Source organism: Branchiostoma belcheri, unplaced genomic scaffold, assembly GCF_001625305.1.
Source record: "Branchiostoma belcheri isolate BF01 breed outbred unplaced genomic scaffold, Haploidv18h27 scaffold1, whole genome shotgun sequence".
Lineage (NCBI taxonomy): Eukaryota > Metazoa > Chordata > Leptocardii > Amphioxiformes > Branchiostomatidae > Branchiostoma > Branchiostoma belcheri.
Genome location: NW_017802379.1, coordinates 593,266 through 618,212, shown reverse-complemented (window position 1 = coordinate 618,212; position 24,947 = coordinate 593,266). Strand labels below are relative to the sequence as shown.

The window sequence follows — 24,947 nt, the reverse complement described above, 5'->3', positions numbered from 1 at the left end:
CTACATGGTGCCAGCTGCAGATGAAACTATAAAGGCTCACCTGTACTTTGAGCAGGAAGTCAGCATACAGTTTGTCTGGTGTTCTGGGTTTTCCCTGTTTGTAGAGTAACTTTACCCACTTCACACAACTGATGGTCTGGAAGGAAAAATACACTTAATTCACCAAGAGAATCATTATTGTAAAATAATGCATTACAACAAAATCGTTCTTAATCTGTATTTGAAACCTTGCATTACAAAATCAAAGGAACAATTCTCAACACATCATAAAATACAAATCTGAAATCAACATAGTTATTGTGCAAGAAACGCCACATTCTTTTAGTCTTTGGCGGTAGTTTCTAGGATAAATACTTCAACATTAAAAGTTCCTACCTTGTCTACAGCAGCAGCAAAGTCATACTTGTATGGGAATGATATGTGGATTTTGTCCATGTTCACACTCCTATAAGGGGGCAAAGAGGGTAAAGAGGGTAAAGAGAACATACTGTTTTTAACCCTGCAACTGAAATAGATTTGGCACCTAGCGCAACAGGCTTTATTTTGTAAGTTTAAGTACAAAAGAAGTCAAACTTGACAGAATCATTCTGGCAACATACAGTTTAATAACATGCTAGGGAACACTTGTAGTGGACATGCAAATGATGGAAAAGACTGATGGAAAAGACTGCTGAAAACTAGTTCTAACTTACCATGCCCTGTTGGTGGGGTTGACCAGAGTTTCACAGCCAATCCGCTCTCTCTTCAGCTGTTCATGTTCCGGGAAATGTTGTATGGAAATGACCTAAAATAGGTCAAACAAGGTCAGAAAAGGTCAAACAAGGTCAAGGTTGCTACATATCTACTACAATTATTACACTGAATTCCCTCAGTTTGTAGGCTTAAGTTGTTGTAATCAGTTCTTGGGAAGATACAGCATCTAATTATAAAGGAACTTATAACTTCTGAAGTTTGTAATATATTGGTAGGTACCTCAATGTTGAAAATGTCATGATCGTCAAAAGACACTGTCAGCTGAGGTGCAGTCAGCTTAACAAGTTTTCCCTGCACTGAAACCTTCACGTCACAAGATGAGATGTCGATTCTGTAGGGAAAAAAGGCATGTTTACTCCAAGATGCCCCTTCAACTTGTAAAGAAACTAATAAAATATGACATTTGAGAACAAAATCAATGTCCATAACTCAAAGTCTTAGCTTTTGTCAGCCATTTTTAAGATTTTCCTGAGAAGAGCCCACTTACTTGCTTGTGGTTGATGTGTGTAGGCAAACCTTCACACATAAGACTGACATGTTGACACTGAAGCTAGCCTGGGGTGTGGACTGCACGTCTGATGGTCTAACCTTGCTCTTGGAGGACAGAACTACAAAAACAGCAATGTTATATGTTAGACATATAGGACAGTCCTACATTATCAGTAATGTCACATTGTATGCAGTCAAACTTCTAATAGTAACCACCCCTCACTTGTCCATTGTGACCACTTTTTGCTGGTCCCTTGGATTTTTCCATTGACCCAAGTGCTAAAAATCTTGCCTGCAGTGTCCACTTGCATCCACATGATAGGCCTGCCCACTACAACCAACCCATGCACCACTCAGACTTTACCACTGCCTTTGCAAAATTACACACTACACAAGTATTTTACCATAGTACCAAAAGCCAGCTTGGCAAAATACTAAATACTAAGACAGCATATATGCATCTCACCACTGAGTTTGCTCCTGAATGACAGAATGTCTTTAATGTGTTGGAAGATGGACATATGAGCCCTGGTGGTCCAGTCTGCCTGGATCCCACTGGGGCAGTCAACAGATAGGGCCTGGTGGGGACAAATATCAATGAATAAGAGGTCAGTTCTGCTAACATACTGTGAATACATGTACTCACACCAAAACATCTCTCAGCTATTTGAAGTATGAATGTCAGGGAAATTTTCTTGGAAACAAGTAATTAAATACACATAAACCAGCTAGTGAGTGAGAGTCAAACCTGTACCAGTAACAATGTCTATAAGGACTAACTAAACTAAAGTACATGTGGACCAACCTTGCAGACTGGAGTGTATGCCCAGGACATGTTGTCAATCTGTACCAGACCCTCAGGCAGTTCCTTAGCCTGCACACACTTGTAACTCTGCAATAGAAATGACAACAATAATTCATGGTTAAGATTCATGTGATGCGTCATTCAAAGTATAACAGCTGAAAAAGGCCATACAGTCAAGAGTCAACAAAGAGAAAAGTGTCAATATTAGTCAAAATCATTTGGAAATCCTTACCTGTCCAAGCATGGCTGTCGTGAGAAAGCGGACACCCTGTATGGACCCCTGATACTGAGGGTCACACAGACCCACTCCCACCTCATCTATGTGGAACAACAGGCACTCTTCTGTTGAAGGGAAAGAAAAGACAAATTACACACAGGCAATGTACAAAAATGTGTACAAGATCATTGAGCAAAAAATGGCATAGACAACTTTTTTCTTCAAAATCTAAAGGATGTTTGTATGACCAAAATCCCACAAAGGGTTTAACATGTTGAGTCCTGTCCTTGGTGCTGAACAAATTGTCACCAAATGCTTATTTCCATTATCATGATTTATTAATTGTCTTTTGTTCTTAGATGTGAGGCTTTCCTTCTATTTCCTTTTTCATTTCTCCATACATTGTTCATATTCGAGTCGGTCTAGTAGAGAAACTAGGTTTCTGTTGATGGCTACCTACTGATTTCCTTAGCTCCAAGCAGATGTTTCAGTGGCCACAAAAGACAGTATCAAATTGGCCAGGCAGTTTCCCTTAGCCAGACAGTATCCATTTGCCACCCAAATGCTTGACCAATTTGATAATGTCTTTTGTGGCCAACGAAACATCTGCTTGGAGATTACAGATTTCCTGCTGGTTCTCATTTGAAATTTGTAAAGTTAATATAAATAGAAATACTGATGGACCTTACCTGGCACACTGCCACAGAAGAAAGCATTCAGTCCCTGCAGTCTGAACTGCACGTTACATGACAGGGACCTGTCTGTGGGCTTGTCCCGTGGAGGGGACACCGCTTCCACTGTCGCCTCAGGGTCTTTCCTGGAATGCACAGCTTCCAGTAAGAAGGTGAGAACCTCCATGGCAGGTACAGACCACTCCAGCTGCAGGTCGTACGCACCACCTTCTACTGTGAGCTGCTGCTGGGTTATCTTCTCTTGGAAATGTGAGGTGGACTTGCCCTGGAAAATTTACACATTGAACATTGCTGAATATTGAAGGAAAGAAACACATGAAAAGGTATGACACGGGAAATCATGCAGCATTTCCTAATTCGTACGCATATGAAACCACGTATACAGCATTGATATCTGGACCCAAATGCAAGCTCAGATAGCACAAGAAACAGGGGAAAAGATACAAAACACAGGAAAACCAAGACAAATTCACATAAGAGAAGATCTTTTGGGGCAAAACCTTGTGGTTTGAGGCATTTGTACAGTATTTTCTGACAATACTGATGATCAAGATGCCCAACAGAAAGAGTGACCCCTACCTTGATTTTAAGAGACTGTACAGCCAGTACCTGTCCCCAGATGTGGACCTGAGGCTCAGTGTTGGCCTTACACACAGCATGGTCCCCAACTGCACACCACAGGTTATCTACTGTGATATCTCCACTAGAAACAAGACATATCAGTCATCATTATGATTTAGTAGTATGTCTACACCCAATCTATTAATGATATACTATTCTTGATGTCCAAAAGATGGGTATCAGTGAAAAAATCCCCCCAAAAATTGTTTAATGAGTTGAGTCCAGTCCTTGGTGCTGAATATGCCATCATCACCTATCTAAAGATTACACACAGGTAACAGACAAAGATGTTTACAAGATAGTTGATGAAAAATAACACAGCCTAGACTTAAAAGGATGTTTGTGCCATAAAAATCCCCAGTTAACATGTTGAGTCCTGTCCTTGGTGCTGAAAATATCATCATCTACTGTTGGATCCACCTGTGTCTGTATTTATACAGTACATGTAGTTACAATACCGTATAATCAAGCAAATGTATTTAAGAAAAGTCCATACCTTAACTCTGACCCTATGATTGGAAGACCTGAAGAAATACAGAAAAAAGTCACTCAATACAAGTTTTCAAAACATAATTGTATAATGACTTAGAGGAAACAGGCACAGGAACAATGTAATCATATTTATGGGTTCACCACACCACGAAGTGGTGGTGAACCCATATTGCTTTTTCTGATGTTTCTTCTCCTCCTTCTTCTTCTCCTGCCATTTTTTAAATGGATTCAGCTTCTTCATTTTAGGGCCCAAGGTCCTGAAATTTGGTATGGAGGTACAGTGGGCAAATACCCCTAGGCGTTTTTTAAATTATTGTGATACAGGCTTTTAGAATGGTTTTATTTGAGTTTTTTGGCTGTGTTATAGCAAATGTATTACTGTGTTAGTGTGCCTTGTTTACCACGTTTGGGCATGAGTCATCACAATGGAATGCAGGGCATCAACCAATAGGCATGCAGCTTTCCTCTATTCTTCTTGCTGATTGGCTGTTGGGATTTAACTTGATTAACACCTGCACAGAGCATTTCCATACTGACAGTATGTCTGTATTCAAGTGTTTTGGTAGGTATTTCAAGCTTTCCTGCTCCAGCATTGGAATGCGGGGCATGGACGTTTTTTTGTTTTTTGAAAATCAACAGTTTGCATTATGCAATTAAAAATCCTAACCAATAAAGTAGGGAATAGCTATCCAACTGTTGTTTTAGTTGTATTTTACTTCATATTATAGTTATATCAATGTAAATCATTGTTTTCCCTTGTGTTTCTCATTCTTTCCCTGCCATGTCGTAAAATGTGGTGAACCCATCGCTGTATTTGCTCCAAAGCAAATATTGGCCTTTCTAGTCATCTTTCATTCATCAATTTGATCATTCTTGTCTATCTGTCTGTCTATTTGCTTGTTTTCTTACCTGTTTCTTGATTGTTTGTTTGCTTACCTGAATCAGAAGACTTCTGTCCAGAGGCAGCTATAGAGTTGATTCCCAAGGCAAACTCTGGATGGTCAGGAATGGTGACTCGCACCGAGGCATCGGTCACCGACACTTGGGTGGACATGGGCACTTGGAACTGCAGGGATACACCGCTGAAAAACACAAGGATATTATTTCATTTAGAGAACAACGTTGTGCCAATTTCACTTTCTAACTGTCAATGAGTCGAGCTTGTCTCAAACATTGATGTTTCTGGCATAGGAAGAAGAGATGCTGTTCCAGTAACCTACACTTCCTTCGGTGCTTACAAGTGGTGTGTTGGTCTTCCCAAAATAGTTTCATCAGGTTGGTTAAGTATAGGATACGAGGGTTTTCTTCTACACAATCAAATGTTCATACGTTGCTGATGTTTCGGTGTCTTGGCCTTGCACTAAGCAAATTTGTTTTAACAAATTATAAAGGACACTTCAAATGCTGGCAACATGGACAACACTAGACATACATTGTATGAGTGTGTAGCAAACCAACAGCACTTTTTTGAATTTTAAATTTAAAATGTAGAAAGCTGGTACCTTTTCTTGCTAGGCACAGACACAGGTGCAGAGACAGGCATGAGGGCAGCTGTTCCCATAGGCTGGGCGTGACCCCTCATCTTCAACATCACCCCATGCCAGTACACCATCTCTGCATGGTCATGGTGGGCGTGGCAGGTTTCCATGGTGATGGTTGTTGTGATGCCCGTCCCCGACACCTGCCAACAAGGTGGTAGTAAAATCAGTGACACGGTGCCATCACAATAAAAAAAAAATTGTTTAACGGGTCGTGCACTGTCCTTGGTGCTGAACATATCATAAGGTACTTTGCTTGTGGCCATCCACTGGTTTCTTTTCTCAATGCTTTTTCACATTGATGTAGGAGTAAGAGATGGTTAGAAAACAAGTACAAGTAGATCACAGAGAGAGGTCTACATACAATGTGGCTAATGTACACTTAAAGGTATATGTGCCTCAGATTAGGGACTCATCATCATCATAGCTTCCCAACCAGTTCTGACAGTTATGGACTGATCTGACAAGAACAATAGATACAAAGGCTCAAAATACAGAATTCTGTTTGACCTGTACTGACCTCTGCAGATGTTTTCAGCCACTTCAGCAGGAACAGCTTACTCTCACTGAAGCTCTCAACTGTCAGCTCTGCACAGGAGAGAAAATGGTCAAGTTGGCACATAGAATCTGTAAATATGATATCTTCAACTGTTTAAAACAAAGAGTAGAGTTCTGCTGTGGATTTCAGTATCAAGTCCTGTCCTGTAATCCTTGCTAATTCATGGAAGCTGGTTGATCAATAACCTTTGAGATTCAGAGTAAAATGCTGTCAAACTTGGGGGATCACTAACTACTAGACCACTCATTGCTCATCTACGATGTCAAGCTCTTGTTAAACAAGTTCATTTACAACAACATTCACCAACCTGATGAAATCACATCAATCCTTACCTTCAAACAGCAGTTTGATCTCGTTAGCCGGGACAGCCAGGGTGTGTGTGGTGTCCTGCAGTGCAGGCTGGGTAGGGTCTTGCTCGAAGCACAGGTTCACACTGGCAATGTTCATGGCAACACCCCTGGGGAAAAGTTCAAAAATTTTACTTTCAAACCATTTTACATGTTGAAATTTGTAACATGCCTCATTCAACCAACAGACTGGAAATTTCCAGTTCATTTTAGTGATGCTGAAGAAGACTAACTGACTGATATCACAAAAAATATCCAGCAGTAGAGTTTGATTTGTCCTTAAATATTGTTTACCTGGATGTGTAGCCAACATACCTTTACATATACAGTATAAATTGAATACTGGGCAGTGTAAATGACATTGGGATTGAGAAAAATTGGTAGACCAAAGGGAAAGATGGCTAATTGAAGAAATATACCGGGGTAACACATATACAGTTACTCACTTTAAGCTGCTCTCCACAGACAGAGACAAACTGGTATCATCAACATGGATCTTCACAAGCTGAAATTCAAAAATATAAACATTTTCTTCATCCTACCTCCTACACATTGAAAATAAACTTGTATTATACCAAACAAGTATAATAATGAGTGTGACATATGTTTACATTGTGTGATATTTTACAAAAAGAATCCAAAGAACCTACTAGTAAGCCTTTTTATCCTAACATTTTCTCTGAGGATAAAATAAGTGTGATCAAAATTTATCATACTACAGTATTCCATTGTCAAATGTTTTATTTGAAGAGATCAAGTACACCTTTTACCTGTGGCAGAAATCTCATAAGTTTATTGATGAGTGCCATATTGTCCATGCTGCTGCTGCTGGTGTCTGTAATTAAAGGAGAAAACAGGAAAGGTGCAAAATAAGGTACAGAACAATTCTAATTATGAAGATTTTCCTCTTGGATAACAACAGAAAAAACAACCATGCACTCAGTTTTCATTCATCATTTCATTACAAAAAATTAAATGTTGCTATTTAACATGCACGTTTGATCCACTCATGCATTTTAGACACAATATCAATGAACATGTTTCACAAATTTCTAAACTTACCGACTCTCTGGACCTCCTGGAATTCCTTTGACAGTGACCTATCATGTAAGTGTTGAACTGCAGTCAGCAGGCCTGGAATTGAAAAATTAAAACTGTGATATACATTTCACATGTATGAAAGTAATCAAGTATTTATGGAATTAAGTATTATCTATTACCTGTCATCTAATATTCATGCACTTCTTACCTTCATGAATTTCAATCTTGGGTTTCCTGATGCTTAAATCCAAGATCTAGATAGAGGGAAAATATACCAAGTCAATCACATTTTCAAATAAATCAATACACTCACTAACTCACTCACTCACTATCCGGTTTATCGTCTGTTGTTCCCTGTCTTCTGTGGGTTAGACGTGCTTGCACTGTAATACTGCATTATATCAAAACATATACAAGAGTACACAAAACTATAACTGCCCGACTCTCACCTTGGGTGACTTGGCTAGTATATCAACGTCCAAAGACAGTGTGATCTTGCAGGATGCATTCACAAGTGTGGGGTTTCTGACCTGAAATATAGAACTCCAGAGTCAACTTAAAGGTATTTTTTAGAATAGATAATTTTCAATATCTGATTTTCTCCTGTAAATAAGTCACACAAAAATAGCTGTGTATTTTGTTCAGGGCATAACAACTACTGTTGTATGTGACTCACATTTTGATACTTCTTGTCCTTCTGAATGGACACTGAGACTTCTTCCACACTCATGTCAGCCTTAAATCTATAATAAAAGTAAAACCCTGTTAGCATAAATCAAGGAGGTTCAATGCATAAATCAAACACTCACAAGACGCATTGAAGTCAGCCAATCAGCAAATAACCAGTCCTGCAATTTCAATTTTTGGCAACCCCTCAGGGTTGGAACCAATTGTTCCTGGTGATGATCAAGTCTTACCTGTCATCCTCTGCATCTGGTTTGACGCTGAGTTTGGAGACTTTCAGCTGGGAGGTTGTGTCAATCAACTTGAAGTCCGATGTTGTCACCAACACAGACTCCAGCTCCAAGCTGACAAGCTGTAGGGGAGGGTAGAACAAACACTCTTGACACTGTTAAAGGATTGTGACTAGCACTCTTCAGGTACAGAACAGTGTATGCTAGTAGTCTCAACATTTTAAACCGTAAAGTATCAAACATACTTTACATTTCTGTGCAATGACATTTTACATACGACATGTACATGTACATATTGTTTCTATTGAATCTTGTCCACTTTTGTCTTCTGACTGAATGTAAAATGTCTTGTCCTATATATGCTGGGACCTCTCTGAGTCAGAAATCAGCTTTTACAAGCTGAAGGGGCAACCTAGCCATCTTGTAATGAAATAAATAAGTATACATTCTGTAAAGAAATACAAGTAATCCACACCCACCTGGAAAAGACTTGTCCCGATGAAGGCGATGGTAGTCATGGCCACACCTCTGGTGGACGCCCCGCCTGTGTCCTGACCTGGGGCCTCTGGCGGCTCCTGTGCTCCTGGTCCCTCCTGCTTCTGTATCTCTACCTTCACATTCCCCACACAGACTGCAAAAAAGTGTCTGAAAATATGCAAAAACAATATGTAAAACTTGGGACATTTTAAAACCATCTAACACCTTATTATCTATTGTGGTTTTATTGTTCAAGTTAGGGTTATATGATTTTCAGTGTACATGTACCGGGGTACATATTTTAGTGACAACATGTCGATTGACATGGTAAAAAGCACTTACGTGAGCTCTGGTTTGAACACCTTGCAGGACACCCATATTTGGTCAACGTCCTGTACAGGGGAAAGAAACAACAGAGGTCTTATAAGACTCTTCCAAAGGTTAAGAAGTGATGTACAAAAAATAGTGAGACAAAACCACCACTGTATTCAATATAATACAAAAATCAATGCATTTTCATCAAACATGCCAGACTATAATTAAGCTGGTGATACATACAGATACAAAATTCCAGCGATGTTGGGTAAGCACACATGCCTTACATGTATTACACAGGAACAACAGACACCCGTACCACACCTGTACCACCAATAACCATCATATTAAAATCAACATGGCCTTACAGATGTAAATGAGGAGTGATGATATTATATACTCACAAATCGCCCCTTCTTGGAATGGACAGAAATGCCCCACAGTGAGAAGAACCCGATGCCTTCAATGTTCACGTCTGCCTTCAGTTTGCTTGACAGAAGTTTGGATAGAAGGGCTGCTAGGACCCTTGGGTGAAAAAAATCAATTGCTAGCTCATTATCTGATAGCAATAACATGTATGTCTACACATATTGATTTAACTGGCAGACTTCTTTGAGTCTAGATCTTTGACGGCCATATTGCAAGTAACATTTGTCATCACAAGGGTTTACGGAAAAACCTGGGCTGTCTACCTTACCAGGCTACCTTACCAGTCTACCTAGCCTGTCTAGGACGTCAGGCTACTGAACTCCCCCCATCCACAGCCTCACGAACAGCAAGACTTCCAAGCAGCTGCGCCCCCTGGCGGAATGCATCAGAATTGCACCCACTACTTTGGCACGTGCGTGTGCACAGGCCTGTGCAGCATGCAAGGAGTTAAACATAGCCTGACTAATCGCGCTCCTGGCGGCCGTCAACCCGAAGTGGGTGGGGGTCACACAGGCTATGTTAACACAGCAAGAAAACACAAATTTAGCACAAATAAATATACGCTATGTGCTAGTGACAATCATAGTCACTCGGCGTGGTTACCCAAGTGATGTCAATGTGTCAGGAATGGGGTGTTAGTGAAGAGATGTCACACGTTGTGCGATAGCGATTCAGCCGCTTCAGCGATTCTTCATTTGAACGTTATTTTTCATAATTGTTGAAGGGTAAAATTTTTAACATCATGTCTTCTTTTTCATTTTTTTGTTTAATTCTGAAAAGATACTTTTACAGCACAGAGACCCGTCCTCTCCGTCATACAATAACATGTGGACGTCGACGTCCTTATCTCCACATGGGATAATCAATTCTATAAGCTACATATTATCGAATTACATGGATAAACACATGCTATGACCGACAGCCCTGATGCCTTGTTAAGGGACTGTACGATATTTACCGGGGGGGCTGGTGAACTGGGGGGGGAGGGCCATTGAATTTTTTTTGGCCTGGGGGAGGGCCATGGAAAAAATTTGAGCCGGGGGGAGGGCCATCGAAAAAAAAATCGGCCTGGGGGAGGGCCACCGAAAAACTTTGGTAAAATATGGCGTCGCGTAGTACCGAATTACAAGAAATACGCCGTAAATCCCCGAATATAGTACGCACTTTTTACATTTTTCAAAATCCCAGAAGTGTCTCGGGCAGTCGCCAAAGTCGCGGTGCGTACTTTATTTGAGTTTTCCGCGGACAAATCCGACACCGGCACGGGGAGCTTGGAACGACATCGATTCGTCCATAGCATGTTTAGATAAGAATATTGACGAGTGGAAATAAAGTTAAACTTCAATAAATGAACATATTTCCTGTGATTTTCGTCGATATTGACACCAAGTTGCGGTAAAAGAAGAAGTCAAGTCACCCACGGTAAGAAAATGTAGGTTTCTGGCAATGACGCCCGGCGCTTTGTCATGCCGACAGGATCGTTCCCCAGCTAGCCGGCGCCGATCTCAGTGGAACCCCGGCAAAATATAACCTCACGTAAGTACACATACAATTGTAGGGTTTATGAGTGGTAATATTTGAAATGGTCCGCAAGCCGTGAACGTTCTTGATCGTCGTAACGTAACATGTGATAACATAACAGTTGTGCCTCGCCTGATGGTCATCATTTCCACTACACTTCCGGCTTGAGTTCAACTCAGGAATCGTCAACAAAGGTTATATGCCCGTGTCGTTTCAAAGGTTCAGAAATTGTTAACCTTGTTTCACTTCGTATCACAAATATTTTAAATCTTGATAGATGCCACAGGAAATTACTTTGTAGCGGGCTACACCAGCCAGTGCGACGTGAAAATTCCAGNTTTAACTAATTTATAAACGATCATATAAACTTTTGAAGGGGACATCGATCATTCTGTACTTGTACAGCCAGTATAACCACCTCTCGGCATAACACACCAGCTTCTTTATCTGTATAGCCAGTGTAACCACCCCTCGGAATAGCACACCAACATTCAGTTTCAAGAACATGTATGTGAAACCTCAGGTGTCAAACCTCTGCACAACAAAGAACTGGAAACACTTGTTGAGAAAAGTGGAGGTGCCCGGTATGCTTAACCAAATTTTCTGGAACATCACAGGGTAATAATAATAATAATATATGCATTTTCTTCTGTCACTCAAGTATCAACAACCAATAACCAAAGATGTGGCAGGGATACCCTATAGATGAAGATAAAATGCTCTACATGGCACCAGCTACAGAAGAAACTGAAAGGCTAACCTGTACTTTGAGCAGGAAGTCAGCATACAGCTTGTCTGGTGTTCTGGGTTTTCCCTGCTTGTAGAGTAACTTTACCCACTTCACACAACTGATGGTCTGTAAGGAAAAATAGACTTCATTCAAGATAGGTAAAAAAATACTTTGATTTTTGCGGAATTGACTTACATGACAACACATTGATGTGTTGTAAATCTTGCGTCATAAAATCAAAGGAACAATTCTCAACACTTCATGAGTCATTTTAGTCTGCGGTGACATGTCTAATACTACAACATTGACAGTTCTTACCTTGTCTACAGCAGCAGCAAAGTCATACTTGTATGGGAATGATATGTGAATCTTGTCCATGTTCACACTCCTATAAGGGGACAAAGAGAACTGTTACAACACACTATTTAAGTTCATCATGTTAACTTCTGGGGGGAACCTAAGTATAGAAGCACAAACCTTTGGCTTTGATAGAATCATACTGGCACTATATATATATGTAGTAATGACATGCTAGTGAACACTTGTATTGGACCTCGAGGTGATGGAAAAGACTTGAGATACTAGTTCTAACTTACCATGCTCTGTTGGTGGGGTTGACCAGCGTTTCACAGCCGATCCTCTCTCTCTTCAGCTGTTCATGTTCAGGGAAATGTTGTATGGAAATGACCTAAAATAGGTCAAACAAGGTCAAGGTCACTCAAACTCAAACATTTCTACAATCACACTAAAATCTCTGAGTTTGTAGGATAGTTCAAAATGCGTAGTACTCAGTTATTGAGAAGATACAGCATCTAAAGAAACTTATAAGTTCTGAATTTCTTATAATACATTGGTAGTTACCTCAATGTTGAAAATGTCATGGTCATCAAAAGACACAGTCAGTTGAGGTGCAGTCAGCTTAACAAGTTTGCCCTGCACTGAAACCTTCACGTCACAAGATGAGATGTCAATTCTGTGGGGAAAAAATACAATGTTCAAGATGTCAGTATGTTTAACAGTCAAATATAAGAAGTAAATGTGAAAAAAAGTAGAAACATTCAGCAGAAACAAATAAAATCTGACATATCAAAAAGAAAATCATTGTCCATAACTCAAAGTTCTTGCCAGTCATCTTTAAGATTTTTCAGAAGAGAGCCCACTTACTTGCTTGTGGTTGATGTGTGTAGGCAAACCTTCACACACAAGACTGACATGTTGACACTGAAGCTAGCCTGGGGTGTGGACTGCACATCTGATGGTCTAACCTTGCTTTTGGATGACAGAACTACAAAAAACAGCAATGTTAACAATAAAGGACAATCCTGCATGTCGCACTGTATACTTAATACATTATCTAGACAAGGTTTAATAGCAAAAGCCAGCTTGGCAAAATCTGTACACCAAATAGTAAGACAATACAGATATACAAGTTTTCATCTCACCACTGAGTTTGCTCCTGAATGACAGAATGTCTTTGATGTGTTGAAAGATGGACATGTGAGCTCTGGTGGTCCAGTCTGCTTGGATCCCACTGGGACAGTCAACAGACAGGGCCTGGTGGGGACAAATAGCAATGAATAAGAGGTCAGTTCTGCTAACATACTGTGAATACTCACACCAAAACATCTCGCAGCCATTTCAAGTATGAATGTCAGGGAAATTTCTTGGAAACAAGTAATGAAATACACATAAACCGGTTAGTGAGTGACTGAAAGTCAAACCTGTAACAATAACAATGTCTATAAGGACTAACTAAATTAAAGTACATATGGACGAACCTTGCAGACTGGAGTGTATGCCCAGGACATGTTGTCAATCTGTACCAGACCTTCGGGTAGTTCTTTAGCCTGCACACACTTGTAACTCTGCAATAGCAATGACAACAAAAATAGATATTTAAAATGAATTAATGTGGTGCATTGCTTTATGCGTAACACCTGGAAAAGGCCACAGTCAAGAGTCAAGAAAGAAAGTGTCAATACTAGTAATTTAGAATTCTTTGAGAAACCTTACCTGTCCAAGCATGGCTGTTGTTAGGAAGCGGACACCCTGTATGGACCCTTGATACTGAGGGTCACACAGCCCCACTCCCACCTCATCTATGTGGAACAACAGGCACTCTTCTGTTGAAGGGGAAAAAAAAGAAGAAAATTACACACATGCATCTATACAGACAATAATGTGTACAAGATAAGTGAGGAAAAAATGTCACAGACTAGACTTAAAATTTGTGACACCGAATTCCCACATAGGGTTTAACATGTTGAGTCCTGTCCTTGGTGCTGAACATATCATCACCAACTGCTTATTTCCATTATCATTATTTACTCATAACCTTTTGTACTTAGCAGTAGTGCTAGTTAGATGCGAGGCTTTCCTTCTATTTTCTTGTTCATTTTTCCATACATTGCACTTTTCATGAGTTGGCCTGGTAGAGAAACTAGGTTTCTGTTGATAGGTCCCTACAGATTTCCTAATCTCCAAGCAGATGTTTCAATGGCCGCAAAAGACAGTATTAAACTAGCCAGGCAGTATCCATTTGCCAGACTGTATCCATTTTCCACCCAACTGCCTGGCCAATACTGTCTTTTGCAGCCACTGCTACAGATTTCCTGTTAAGTTAATATAAATAGAAATAGATGGACCTTACCTGGCACGCTGCCACAGAAGAAGGCATTCAGCCCCTGTAGTCTGAACTGCACGTTACACGACAGGGACCTGTCTGTGGGTTTGTCCCGGGGAGGGGACACGGCTTCAACTGTCATGTCCGGGCCCTTCCTAGAATGTACAGCTTCCAGTAAGAAGGTAAGAACCTCCATGGCAGGTACAGACCACTCCAGCTGCAGGTCATACGCACCACCTTCCACTGTGAGCTGCTGTTGGGTTGTCTTCTCTTGGATATGTGTGGTGGACTTGCCCTGGAAAATTCCAACATTTAACAGTTGAATATTGAACTGAATATTAAACTGCATCATACCTTTTTGAGTTAAACACAAAAAGGTATGATGCTGGTATTTTGTTCCAGCTAGCGAACTAGCATTTGGGTCCAGAAGTTGGTGTTTTGTAATTTGTACACGTATGAAACCGCGTATGAAACGTCAATTTCTGGACCCAAATGCTAGTTCAGCTAGCACAAGATACAAGGGGAAAACACACAAAACACAGGAAAACCAGAACAATTTTGCAAAAGAGAATAATTTTTTAGGGCAACACCTTGAGGCATTTGAACACTATTTGCTGATAATACTGAGCAAGATGACCCACAGAAAGAGTTACCCCTACCTTGATTTTTAGAGACTGTACAGCCAGTACCTGTCCCCAGATGTGGACCTGAGGCTCAGTGTTGGCTTTACATACAGCATGGTCCCCAACTGCACACCACAGGTTATCTACTGTGATGTCTCCACTACAAACAAGATGTTTCAGTCATCATTATAATCACATCTACACACAATTTATTAATGATATACTATTCTTGATGTCCAAAAGATAGACCATTATGGAAAAATGGAAACTTCTGGGTAAAAAAAAATTACACACAGGCTGCAGACAAAAGTGTGTGCAAGAAACTTGAAGAAAAATGACACAGACTAGACATAAAAGGATGTTTGTGCCATCAACATCCCAAAAAACTTGTTTAACATGTTGAGTCCTGTCCTTGGTGCTGAACATATCTACTATTGAATCTACATATGTCGGTCTTTATAGTTTATAATACCAGTACTGTTAAATCAAGTAATTGGTATTTGAAAGAAATCCATACCTTAACTCTGATCCTATGACTGGAAGACCTGGAAAATACAGAAAAATGTCATTCAAAACAAGTTTTCAAAACATAATTGCACAAGTACACAAGAACAGTATGATTATATCTATCTTTCATTCATCATTTAGCCAGTTTTTCATCAGTCAGTCTGTCTATTTGTCTGTTTGTTGTATTTTGTTATTTGGTTACCTGAATCAGAAGACTTCTGACCAGAGGCAGCTATGGAGTTGATTCCCAAGGCAAACTCTGGATGGTCAGGAATGGTCACTCGTACGGAGGCATCGGTCACCGACACTTGGGTGGACATGGGCACTTGGAACTGTAGGGATACACCACTGAAAAACACAATGTCTTTCATTTAGTGACTACTGACCAACATTACACTAAGTTGAGCATGTCTCAAGCATTGCTGTTTCTGACTTAGTGAGCAGCGATGCTATTCAAGCAACCTGCCTAGAAGTGACTAGAAGTGCTGTCTTGGCTTTGCACTGAGCAAATGTGTTGAAAAAAATTATAAAGGACATTTAGTATGCTAGCAACATGGACAGGCACTTGTACACTAGAACTCCTTTGTGCAGTGTACAACAATGTAAGTCACGAAAGTGTGTAGCAAAACAGCACTGCTTTGGAATCTAAAATTTCAAATGTACATGTAGCAAGCTGGTACCTTTTCTTGCTAGGCACAGGGGCAGGTGCTGAGGCAGGTACTGAGGCTGGCATGAGTCCAGCTGTTCCCATAGGTTGGGCATGACCCCTCATCTTCAGCATCACCCCATGCCAGTACACCATCTCCGCATGGTCATGGTGGGCGTGGCATGTTTCCATGGTGATGGTCGTTGTGATGCCTGTTCCTGAGACCTCTGCAGATGTTTTTAGCCACTTCAGCAGGAACAGCTTACTCTCACTGAAGCTCTCAACAGTCAGCTCTGCACAGGAGAGAAACAATGGTCAAGTTGGTTAAGTCTGCACAGTTTATCATAGAAAAATTATGTTTTTATCATAGGAAAATGATGTCCTTATGACACAACTTCAAATTGGAGTTCTTGAGGTTTGATTCCTGAAGAAGGTACCAAAGGCTGAGGAGTTACCAAACCCAAAATGTCAGTTAAGTAAATTTTCTTGAGGTTGTGTCATAGTCATGAATAAGTGTGTCATGGGAACAATATTTTCTTTTGTTGGGTCTGCTCTTGTTAAACAAGTGGTTGTGAATAAAGAACTTTGCTAGCCAATCATTCACCAACCTGTTGAAATTATTAAAGTACATCAAGCCTTACCTTCAAACAGAAGTTTGATCTCATTAGCTGGGACAGCCAGGGTCTGTGTGGTGTCCTGCAGTGCAGGCTGGGTAGGGTCCTGTTCGAAGCACAGGTTCACACTGGCAATGTTCATGGCAACACCCCTGGGGAAAAGGTGACAAACTTTACTTTCAAACCACTTAAATTTGCAACACGCCTCCTCATACCATTAGAACAAACCAAGTCAACAGACTCAAAATTTTCAGTTCATTTAGTGATCTGAAAAAGAGAGAGGGATGACACTCAAATTCACATCCAAAAGTAATCTCTTACTATAATTTATCCAGTAGTAGAGTTTGATATTGTTTACCAGGATGTCTACCCTTCATCAATGTATCAGGCCAACAGCCCTTTACACATAGTTTCAGAGTGTAAATTGAATACTGTCTAGTGGAAATGATAGAGACTGAGAAAAATGTTTGGACCAAGAAAAGGAAACGTGCCCTCCTGAAGGAAGATAACACTGCTACATGTACTTACTTTAAGCTGCTCTCCACAGACAGAGACAAACTGGTATCATCAACATGGATCTTCACAAGCTGAAATTCAAAAATAAAACATTTAAAATTATCCTACCTCTTACATCTGTCACACATTGAAGATAAACTTGTACTCTACCAAAAGAGTATAATAAATTCAAGTGCAAACTGCACAGACATATGCTGACATTTCTGGTATTCTATAAAATAATACAAAAGACCTAAGATTTTTAAGAAACGTTTCTGAGGATCAAAGAAGTGTGGTTTCATTTCAAGAGATCATGTACATCATTTACCTGTGGCAGAAATCTCATGAGTTTATTGATGAGTGCCATATTGTCCATGCTGCTGCTGGTGCTGGTGTCTGTCAGGGTGAAAACAGGAAAGGTGCAAAATAAGGTACAGAATAATTTCCTCCAGGACAAAAACAGAAAACAGTTAACCATGCACTCAATTTTCATTCAATATTTGAATACAAAAGATATGTGTACAATGTGCACAACATGTATTTGATACACATACATGTAACTGATCATGACATACATACATATAATAAAAATCAATATGTTCTACAAATTTCTAAACTTACCAACTCTTTGGACCTCCTGGAATTCCTTTGACAGTGACCTATCATGTAAGTGTTGAACAGCAGTCAGCAGACCTGGAATTGAAAAATTAAAACTGTGATATACATTTCACATGTTTGAAAGTAATCAAGAATTTATGGGATTAAGCATTATCTAATACCTGTCATCTAATATACATGCACTTCTTACCTTCATGAACTTCAATCTTGGGTTTCCTGATGCTTAAGTCCAAGATCTATATAGAGGGAAAATATACCAAGTCAATCACATTTGCAAATACATTAAAGCACTCACTCACTCACTCACTCACTCACTCACTCACTCACTCACTCACTCACTATCCGGTTTATCGTCTGTTGTTCCCTGTCTTCTGTGGGTTAGACGTGCTTGCACTGCAATGCTGCATTATATCAAAACATATATAAGAGTAGACAAAAGTAAAACTGTCTGACTCTCACCTTGGGTGACTTGGCTAGTATATCAACATCCAAAGACAGCGTGATCTTGCAGGATGCATTCACAAGTGTGGGGTTTCTGACCTGAAATATAGAACTCAAGAGTCAACCTCAAGGCCTTTATAGAATGAATAATTTTCATAATCTGATTTCCTGCTGGAGGTAAGTCTCATAAAAATTTAAGGGCATTTTGTAAAAAATCTACAGTTATATTTAACTCACATTTTGATACTTCTTGTCCTTCTGAATGGACACTGAGACCTCTTCCACACTCATGTCAGCCTTAAATCTGTAATACAAAGTAAAACCCTGTCAGCATAGATCAAACATTCACAAGACATATTGAAGTCAGTCAATCACCAAATACCCTGCAATTTATCTATCCAATGTCTGGTTATTGTCGTCAATTTTTGGCAACACCACAGGCTTGGAGCCAATTTCTCCTGGTGATGATCAAGTTTTACCTGTCATCCTCTGCATCTGGTTTGACGCTGAGTTTAGAAACTTTCAGCTGGGAGGTCGTGTCAATCAACTTGAAGTCTGACGTCGTCACCAACACAGACTCCAGTTCCAGGCTGACAAGCTGTAAGGGAAGGTAGAGAACAAATTCTGTTGACAGTGTTTAAGGATTGTGACCAGGACTCTAGTCTTTAGGTATAGTGTATGCTAGTACTCTCAACAATTGAAGCAGTATCAAACATATGTTTAATATCTAGTTCTGTACAATATGTTTGACCTTGTAATGCCTCATTACTTTGAGTTATGGACAAAAGTTTCGTCTCGACATACTGGATTTTATTTGTTTCTACTGAATCTTGTTCACTTTTGTCTCCTGACTAAAAATGTAACATACTTGTATCTTGTTCTGTATATACTGAGCTCCAATGGAAATCAGCATGTACCAGCTGAAGGGACAACCCAGCAATCTTGTGATAAAATAAGTAAATAAATAAATGAATATGCAACTCTGTAAAGAAATGCAAGTAATCCACACCCACCTGAAAAAGACTTGTCCCGATGAAGGCAATGGTAGTCATAGCCACACCTCTGGTGGACGTCCCGCCTGTGTCCTGACCCGTGGCCGGTGTCGGCTCCTGTGCTCCTGGTCCCTCCTGTTTCTGTATCTCTACCTTCACGTTCCCCACACAGACTGCAAAAAAGTGTCTGGAAATATCCAAAAATAATACCGGTATGTGAAATTTTAGTACGTATACATCAGATGAAATCATGTAATACTACATGTATATATTTGTTGCAGTTTTATTGTTGAAATATTTGGTCTTAACATAATGTGATGAAAATGATGGACAGGCATGTACACATAAGGCTGGAAGGAATTAGTCGCATTTCAATTTCTCAAGCCATAGTAGGTCTAGAGATATACATTTCTAGTTAATTTTTAGTAACAACTAATTAAAAAGGAACTTACGTGAGCTCTGGTTTGAACACCTTACAGGACACCCATATTTGGTCAATGTCCTGTACAATAAGAAAAAACAACAAGCTTAATTAAAACTGTTCCAAAGGCTAACAAGAGGTGTGCAAAAATAGTGAGACAACATCACCACTATATTCAATATAGTACAAAAATGCATTTTCATCAAACATGTCAGACTATAATTAAGCTGGTGTGTTATGCCAAAGGGCGGTTATATCGGCTATACAGATGCAGAATTCAAGTGATGTTGGGTACTACTAAGCACACCTCCTTTCCTAGATGTACATGTATCACACAGGAACAACACACCTGTACCAGTAAAATCCCAATAACCATCATATTCAAATCAACATGGCCTCACATTTGTAAATGAGGAGGGATAATGGTAAATACTCACAAAGCGTCCCTTCTTGGAATGGACAGAAATGCCCCACAGTGAGAAGAACCCGATGCCTTCAATGTTCACGTCTGCCTTCAGTTTGCTTGACAGAAGTTTGGATAGAAGGGCTGCTAAGACCCTTGGTCGAAAAAAGGGAAAAAAAGTTTAATTGCAAGTTTGCAAAATGATACAGTTATGTCTACACATATTAATTACTGATAGAGTCTTTGACAGCCATAGTGCAGGTAACATTTGTAATCATAAGCTATAAAAATGGTTGACAAGACAAAGGATTGCTTCAGATTATTATGATTAATGAGAAACCATACCAACACTTTGAAGGGGTTGCTTGACATTGCGATACAAAACCAAATCAAAACGACACTGTATATAGGAAAAATTGAATTTCAATTGTTCTCATTTTCCTTTCACTTCAGTCTACAAAATGCATATATAGCTGTAAAGATATTTGGATTGTCATCATGTAATTCATCTATTTTACAAGGAATTCAGACGACATAATGATACATAGCTTACAGTCCACCATCATACTTTGATTTAAAGGTACATGTAACGTTACGTCATGACGTACAATTAATTAAGTTTCAAAGGTCAGAGTCAGACAGGCAGTCATGAAACTACCAAATTTATGGCAAGGCAAGTTATGCCAAGTGGTTTATACTTATTTTTCAGCTATATTTGTATACATATATCATTTACATCATGGACTTGTCCTTACCTTTAAATTCTTACGCATAGAAATTCAAATATAACGGGGTCGTCATGACCTAAGATTTTGACCAGATATTTAGCAAAAACTGTGACACTTACCGGGACAAAATCCACAGGACAGGAACTAGGATAGCAACGTACACTAGTAAGTTAGCCATTTGTGTTTGAATGTATCAAGAATTTCGTGGAATTCTAATATTTTTGGCGACTTCACTGTTTTCCAGCTTTTTCGACAGCCATCTTGTCTCCCACCCACTTTAGCTGGTCATTGTGAACAACTTTATGCCTTTCTAATTAGTACCAAATTATGACGTAATAAATAACCATTTTAAACATCTTTACGTCATAAATAATTTCAGTATTATTGAAATATTAATATTTTTGGTATTAACATTTGATAAAATGTATTGCGGAGGATATTTTATTAAGTAGATCGTGCACTGAAAATTATTATGCCGTGGGCGTCATGGGGCCTCGCTCATGTGCGGAAGCAAAAAGACGTCCCAAAGGTTGGGGCGGGCAGTTCAAGAGACCTCTCCTCCAACTTTCATCACTTTTTCAGCAGTTCCCTGGCCAGCCCTCGCCTGTTCTTCCTCATCATGCCTCCCTCTACATACACTCGGGCTGCTAAGGTGGTGTGTGGCGTCGGCGCGGTGGCGATTGGGATTTATCTGGGCTACGAGAACCGGCACAGAACGACGCTCCGTGCTTCATGGACCACGAACTTCAAACCTAGTGTAGAATGGGACTGGAACTGGGACAGGTAGGCTATCTGGATGAAACTAAAACACACAGAGCCGTAATATTGTTAAGCATAACACCAAGACCTATCGTGACAAAGCACTTTGGCAGCTAGCCCAAAGCTAACCTTTAACTGAATGGCGGAACAGAACAAACCGGTTTGATAAGTTCACAGATTTGGTAATTGAACACTCCAATCACATGTGGGTGTAGCATAGCCTGTGGTCAAAGATGACATGCTGTAAAAGAACCTGAATGTAAATGCTATGTCTGGACAAATTAAGTTTGTCTATGTAATGTAGTACTTGGGGAGGGAATGACTAAGGCTATTGACTTGGAACATACTGTTTAAACTTTTGATCGGTTCTTCTTCCTCTTCAAGCTTCCTCTTTCTCTTCTTGTTTTTTTTTTAATCATATTTCAGAGAAATAAAAAAATACCGCAATATTAAATCCACAACTAGTTCCAGCTTCATTCCATGTTTCTCCCCCCTAGACGCGAGCCCAGCAGCCTGGTGAAGCCACCAAAGACGGAAGATGAGAAGGACTCGAATGAGTACAACGTTAAGCTGGAGGGAGTCAAGTCCAAGGCCAACAGACACCTCATCTTCATCAGACATGGCCAGTATGACATGAGCCCCAAGAGTGATGAGGGGAGGAAACTTACAGGGCTAGGTACAGATGTATGGCCAGGTGGTCCTAATATAGACATAGTCAGTTGTACAGGTTATCAATGTGCAGGTTGTCATTACATAGAGGTGGTCACTTTTTAAGTTTTACAGGTTTGACTGTAGCCAGATTTATGGTCATTATGTATAGGCGGTAGAGGTTCGACTGTACTTACACATTGATAGGATAGAAGACTTATTGGATTGGAGTGACAGATACAAACCTTCTTGAAGAGATAGCCTTTTGGCCCCACATCTGTACAGTGGACCTTAAGCCTCTTAAAACCTTGTCCTACGCATCAAAGAACAGGTATTGCATTGACTGATGAAAAACATTTAACCATTTTCACTACCTCCAGCACTGAACATTTTCCCTTTTTTTCATTCCAGGTAAAGAACAGGCGACTTTCACAGGTAAAAGACTCCAGGAGCTGAGTAAGGAACTCGGTGACTTTGACCTCATTATGCAGTCCACCATGACACGTGCAATGGAGACAGCTCAGATCATCTCAGGTTTTCTTCCCAAGGTGCCTTTGCAGAGTTGTGCACTGCTGCGGGAGGGGGCACCCATCCCTCCTGAACCCCCTATTGGCCACTGGAGGCCAGAACCTTCTGTAAGTATAATTGTCTAATTCAATCTTGAAGGAAAAAACACCAAGGCCTGGGTCTTGGCATCCCTCATTGCTATGGCAGGGTGGGTAAAGTAACACAAAATGGCAAAAGGTGTTATCTTTAAGTTCTAACAGTTCTCAGAATCAGAAGGATGATGTCATATGACTCATACTAAAAATGGAAAAGATTTACAATTACACGGGATGCAAGTCCATTCTTTCACCTTTGCAGAGTCTTATTGCTTTTGGGCTAATCATGCACAAATTACATGATTATCATTGCTAATGATTTTGGAATTCTTCCTATACTAATGAACAATAACAAAAGCCATATTTATACCTAAGCATTCAAAAGACATTGTTTTTTAGATACTAACTGTAAGGTGATAGGGTTCCGTTGCCAAGGAGATGTAGTAGGAGCGTGACTATTTTGTGTGTTGCAGCAGTTTTACGAGGACGGTGCTCGGATTGAGGCAGCCTTCAGGAAATATGTCCACAGGGCGGACGCAGAGCAAGCTGTGGACAGTTACGAAGTGTTTGTCTGTCATGCCAACGTCATACGATACTTTGTTTGTAGGTAGGTATGTGTATGAAGTGCTCTGCACTATCTGGCACCATTCCACATTGCTATAACTACGTGTACAATGTAGATACTGGGACAAGATGGTTATTCTAAAGTATTAAGACCTTAGAGTTATACACAATTTCTGACAAGTATGAAGCATAAAAGTACTACATGTAACGTTACCCTAGTTGAGGAGACTATATGCTGGTAGACATTTTCAACATCCATAATGTTTTTGATAATGACCCCAAGCCTATAAATGCTTGTTCTTGAACTTTAGACTTGTGGTGAAAAGCTGAATGTATTTTTTTTCTTCCACCACACTAGAGCACTGCAGTTCCCACCAGAAGCCTGGTTACGCATCAGTCTGAACCACGGCAGCATCACGTGGCTCACGGTCCGACCCAACGGCAGGGTCGTGCTGAAGGCCCTTGGGGACAGCGGCCATATTCCCGTGGACAAACTAACCACATCGTAACCACTAATATGATACCAACAAGCTGCTACAAGACAAGCCTGATTGATTCACATTTTAAACCACTTTTGCAGCGAGATTTTAGAAGTGTGAAGTATTGTATTTTCGTAGATGTAAACAGATAGACAGTACAGTATGACAAATGTACATGTCATTCTTTGCTTTTTGTACAACAGGAGTCCTCAGTCAGGGAGAAGCCAGGTACAATGGTAGTATAGAATAGCAATATTTAGTATGTGTACTATAAAGTGGACTAGAAGTTTATACCGATTTGTATCTATTTACAGACTGGGCCAAGTCCGAAAATTTCCACTGGTATTTTTGTTATGCACCTTGCTGTTGTTAAGTACATTTTGTATACCAAAAATGCAACATCCTCTATACTTATATCTACCCTATTTATAAATGTACCTGTGATAAATATACATGGTGTCAGTATTTTCTATGCACAATCACAGACAATAAAAGGGATAGTGAGTGTGAGTGAGTAAGATGTTGGTTAGATGTGTGTATACATGGTATCATAAGATTTAGGGCAGGCTATTACACATGTAGTAACAATGGTGAACCCATGTGGTAACTACTGGTACTTCCAGATGTTACTGTATACAGTCTTCCTTGTTTGAGTTCATCCCTTGCTGCTTCAAGGTTTGAGTATGTAATGTTAAGCAAATACAGGTCTTAGAGATACATACACAGCATGTCATTTAAAAAAGAGCGAAAGATATGCAACACTTTGGTGCTGATGTGCTGGTACTAATATTTAAGGTCAACATGAGATTTATTACTTTACACTTAGCCTGGGTGCCATCTGAAT

The 24,947-nt window shown here is 40.0% G+C and overlaps 2 protein-coding genes and 1 long non-coding RNA gene across 3 annotated transcripts in view; 1 reads left to right on the top strand and 2 right to left on the bottom strand.

Moving 5' to 3' along the window:
- The window catches only part of LOC109473423 (protein KIAA0100-like), a 33,254-nt gene extending 18,549 nt beyond the window's left edge, over positions 1-14,705 (bottom strand). Inside the window, exons 1-9 of the mRNA XM_019773676.1 lie at positions 14,591-14,705; positions 13,954-14,063; positions 13,719-13,805; positions 13,383-13,494; positions 13,105-13,225; positions 973-1,084; positions 693-784; positions 376-445; positions 41-136 (exon numbers count right to left, since the gene is read on the bottom strand). Of these exons, the coding sequence (XP_019629235.1) occupies positions 41-136; positions 376-445; positions 693-784; positions 973-1,084; positions 13,105-13,225; positions 13,383-13,494; positions 13,719-13,805; positions 13,954-14,063; positions 14,591-14,705 (915 nt within the window). The remainder of the gene's footprint in view (positions 1-40; positions 137-375; positions 446-692; positions 785-972; positions 1,085-13,104; positions 13,226-13,382; positions 13,495-13,718; positions 13,806-13,953; positions 14,064-14,590) is intronic.
- Positions 14,706-19,951: 5,246 nt separating this feature from the next.
- Positions 19,952-21,324, bottom strand: LOC109467367. Its single transcript, XR_002140076.1, has 3 exons — positions 21,171-21,324; positions 20,358-20,478; positions 19,952-20,001 (listed from the first exon to the last, which is right to left on the bottom strand). It is a non-coding gene; the product is annotated as an uncharacterized LOC109467367 (long non-coding RNA).
- A 193-nt stretch (positions 21,325-21,517) lies between these two features.
- On the top strand, positions 21,518-24,640 carry LOC109465836 (serine/threonine-protein phosphatase PGAM5, mitochondrial-like). The gene is made up of 5 exons (XM_019763294.1): positions 21,518-21,834; positions 22,308-22,486; positions 22,870-23,093; positions 23,534-23,667; positions 23,983-24,640. Exons 1-5 carry the CDS (start codon positions 21,524-21,526, stop codon positions 24,131-24,133), a joined length of 999 nt encoding a protein of 332 aa, XP_019618853.1. The 5' UTR covers positions 21,518-21,523; the 3' UTR covers positions 24,134-24,640.
- The last annotated feature ends 307 nt before the right edge of the window (positions 24,641-24,947 follow it).

Bases quoted from the DNA above. Each gene is read 5' to 3' on its own strand.
- LOC109465836 (XM_019763294.1), top strand. From the start codon at position 21,524: ATGCCGTGGGCGTCATGGGGCCTCGCTCATGTGCGGAAGCAAAAAGAC. The intron at 21,835-22,307 runs GTAGGCTATCTG...TCTCCCCCCTAG, and splicing joins TGGGACTGGAACTGGGACAG to ACGCGAGCCCAGCAGCCTGG. The intron at 23,668-23,982 runs GTAGGTATGTGT...CCACCACACTAG, and splicing joins ATACGATACTTTGTTTGTAG to AGCACTGCAGTTCCCACCAG.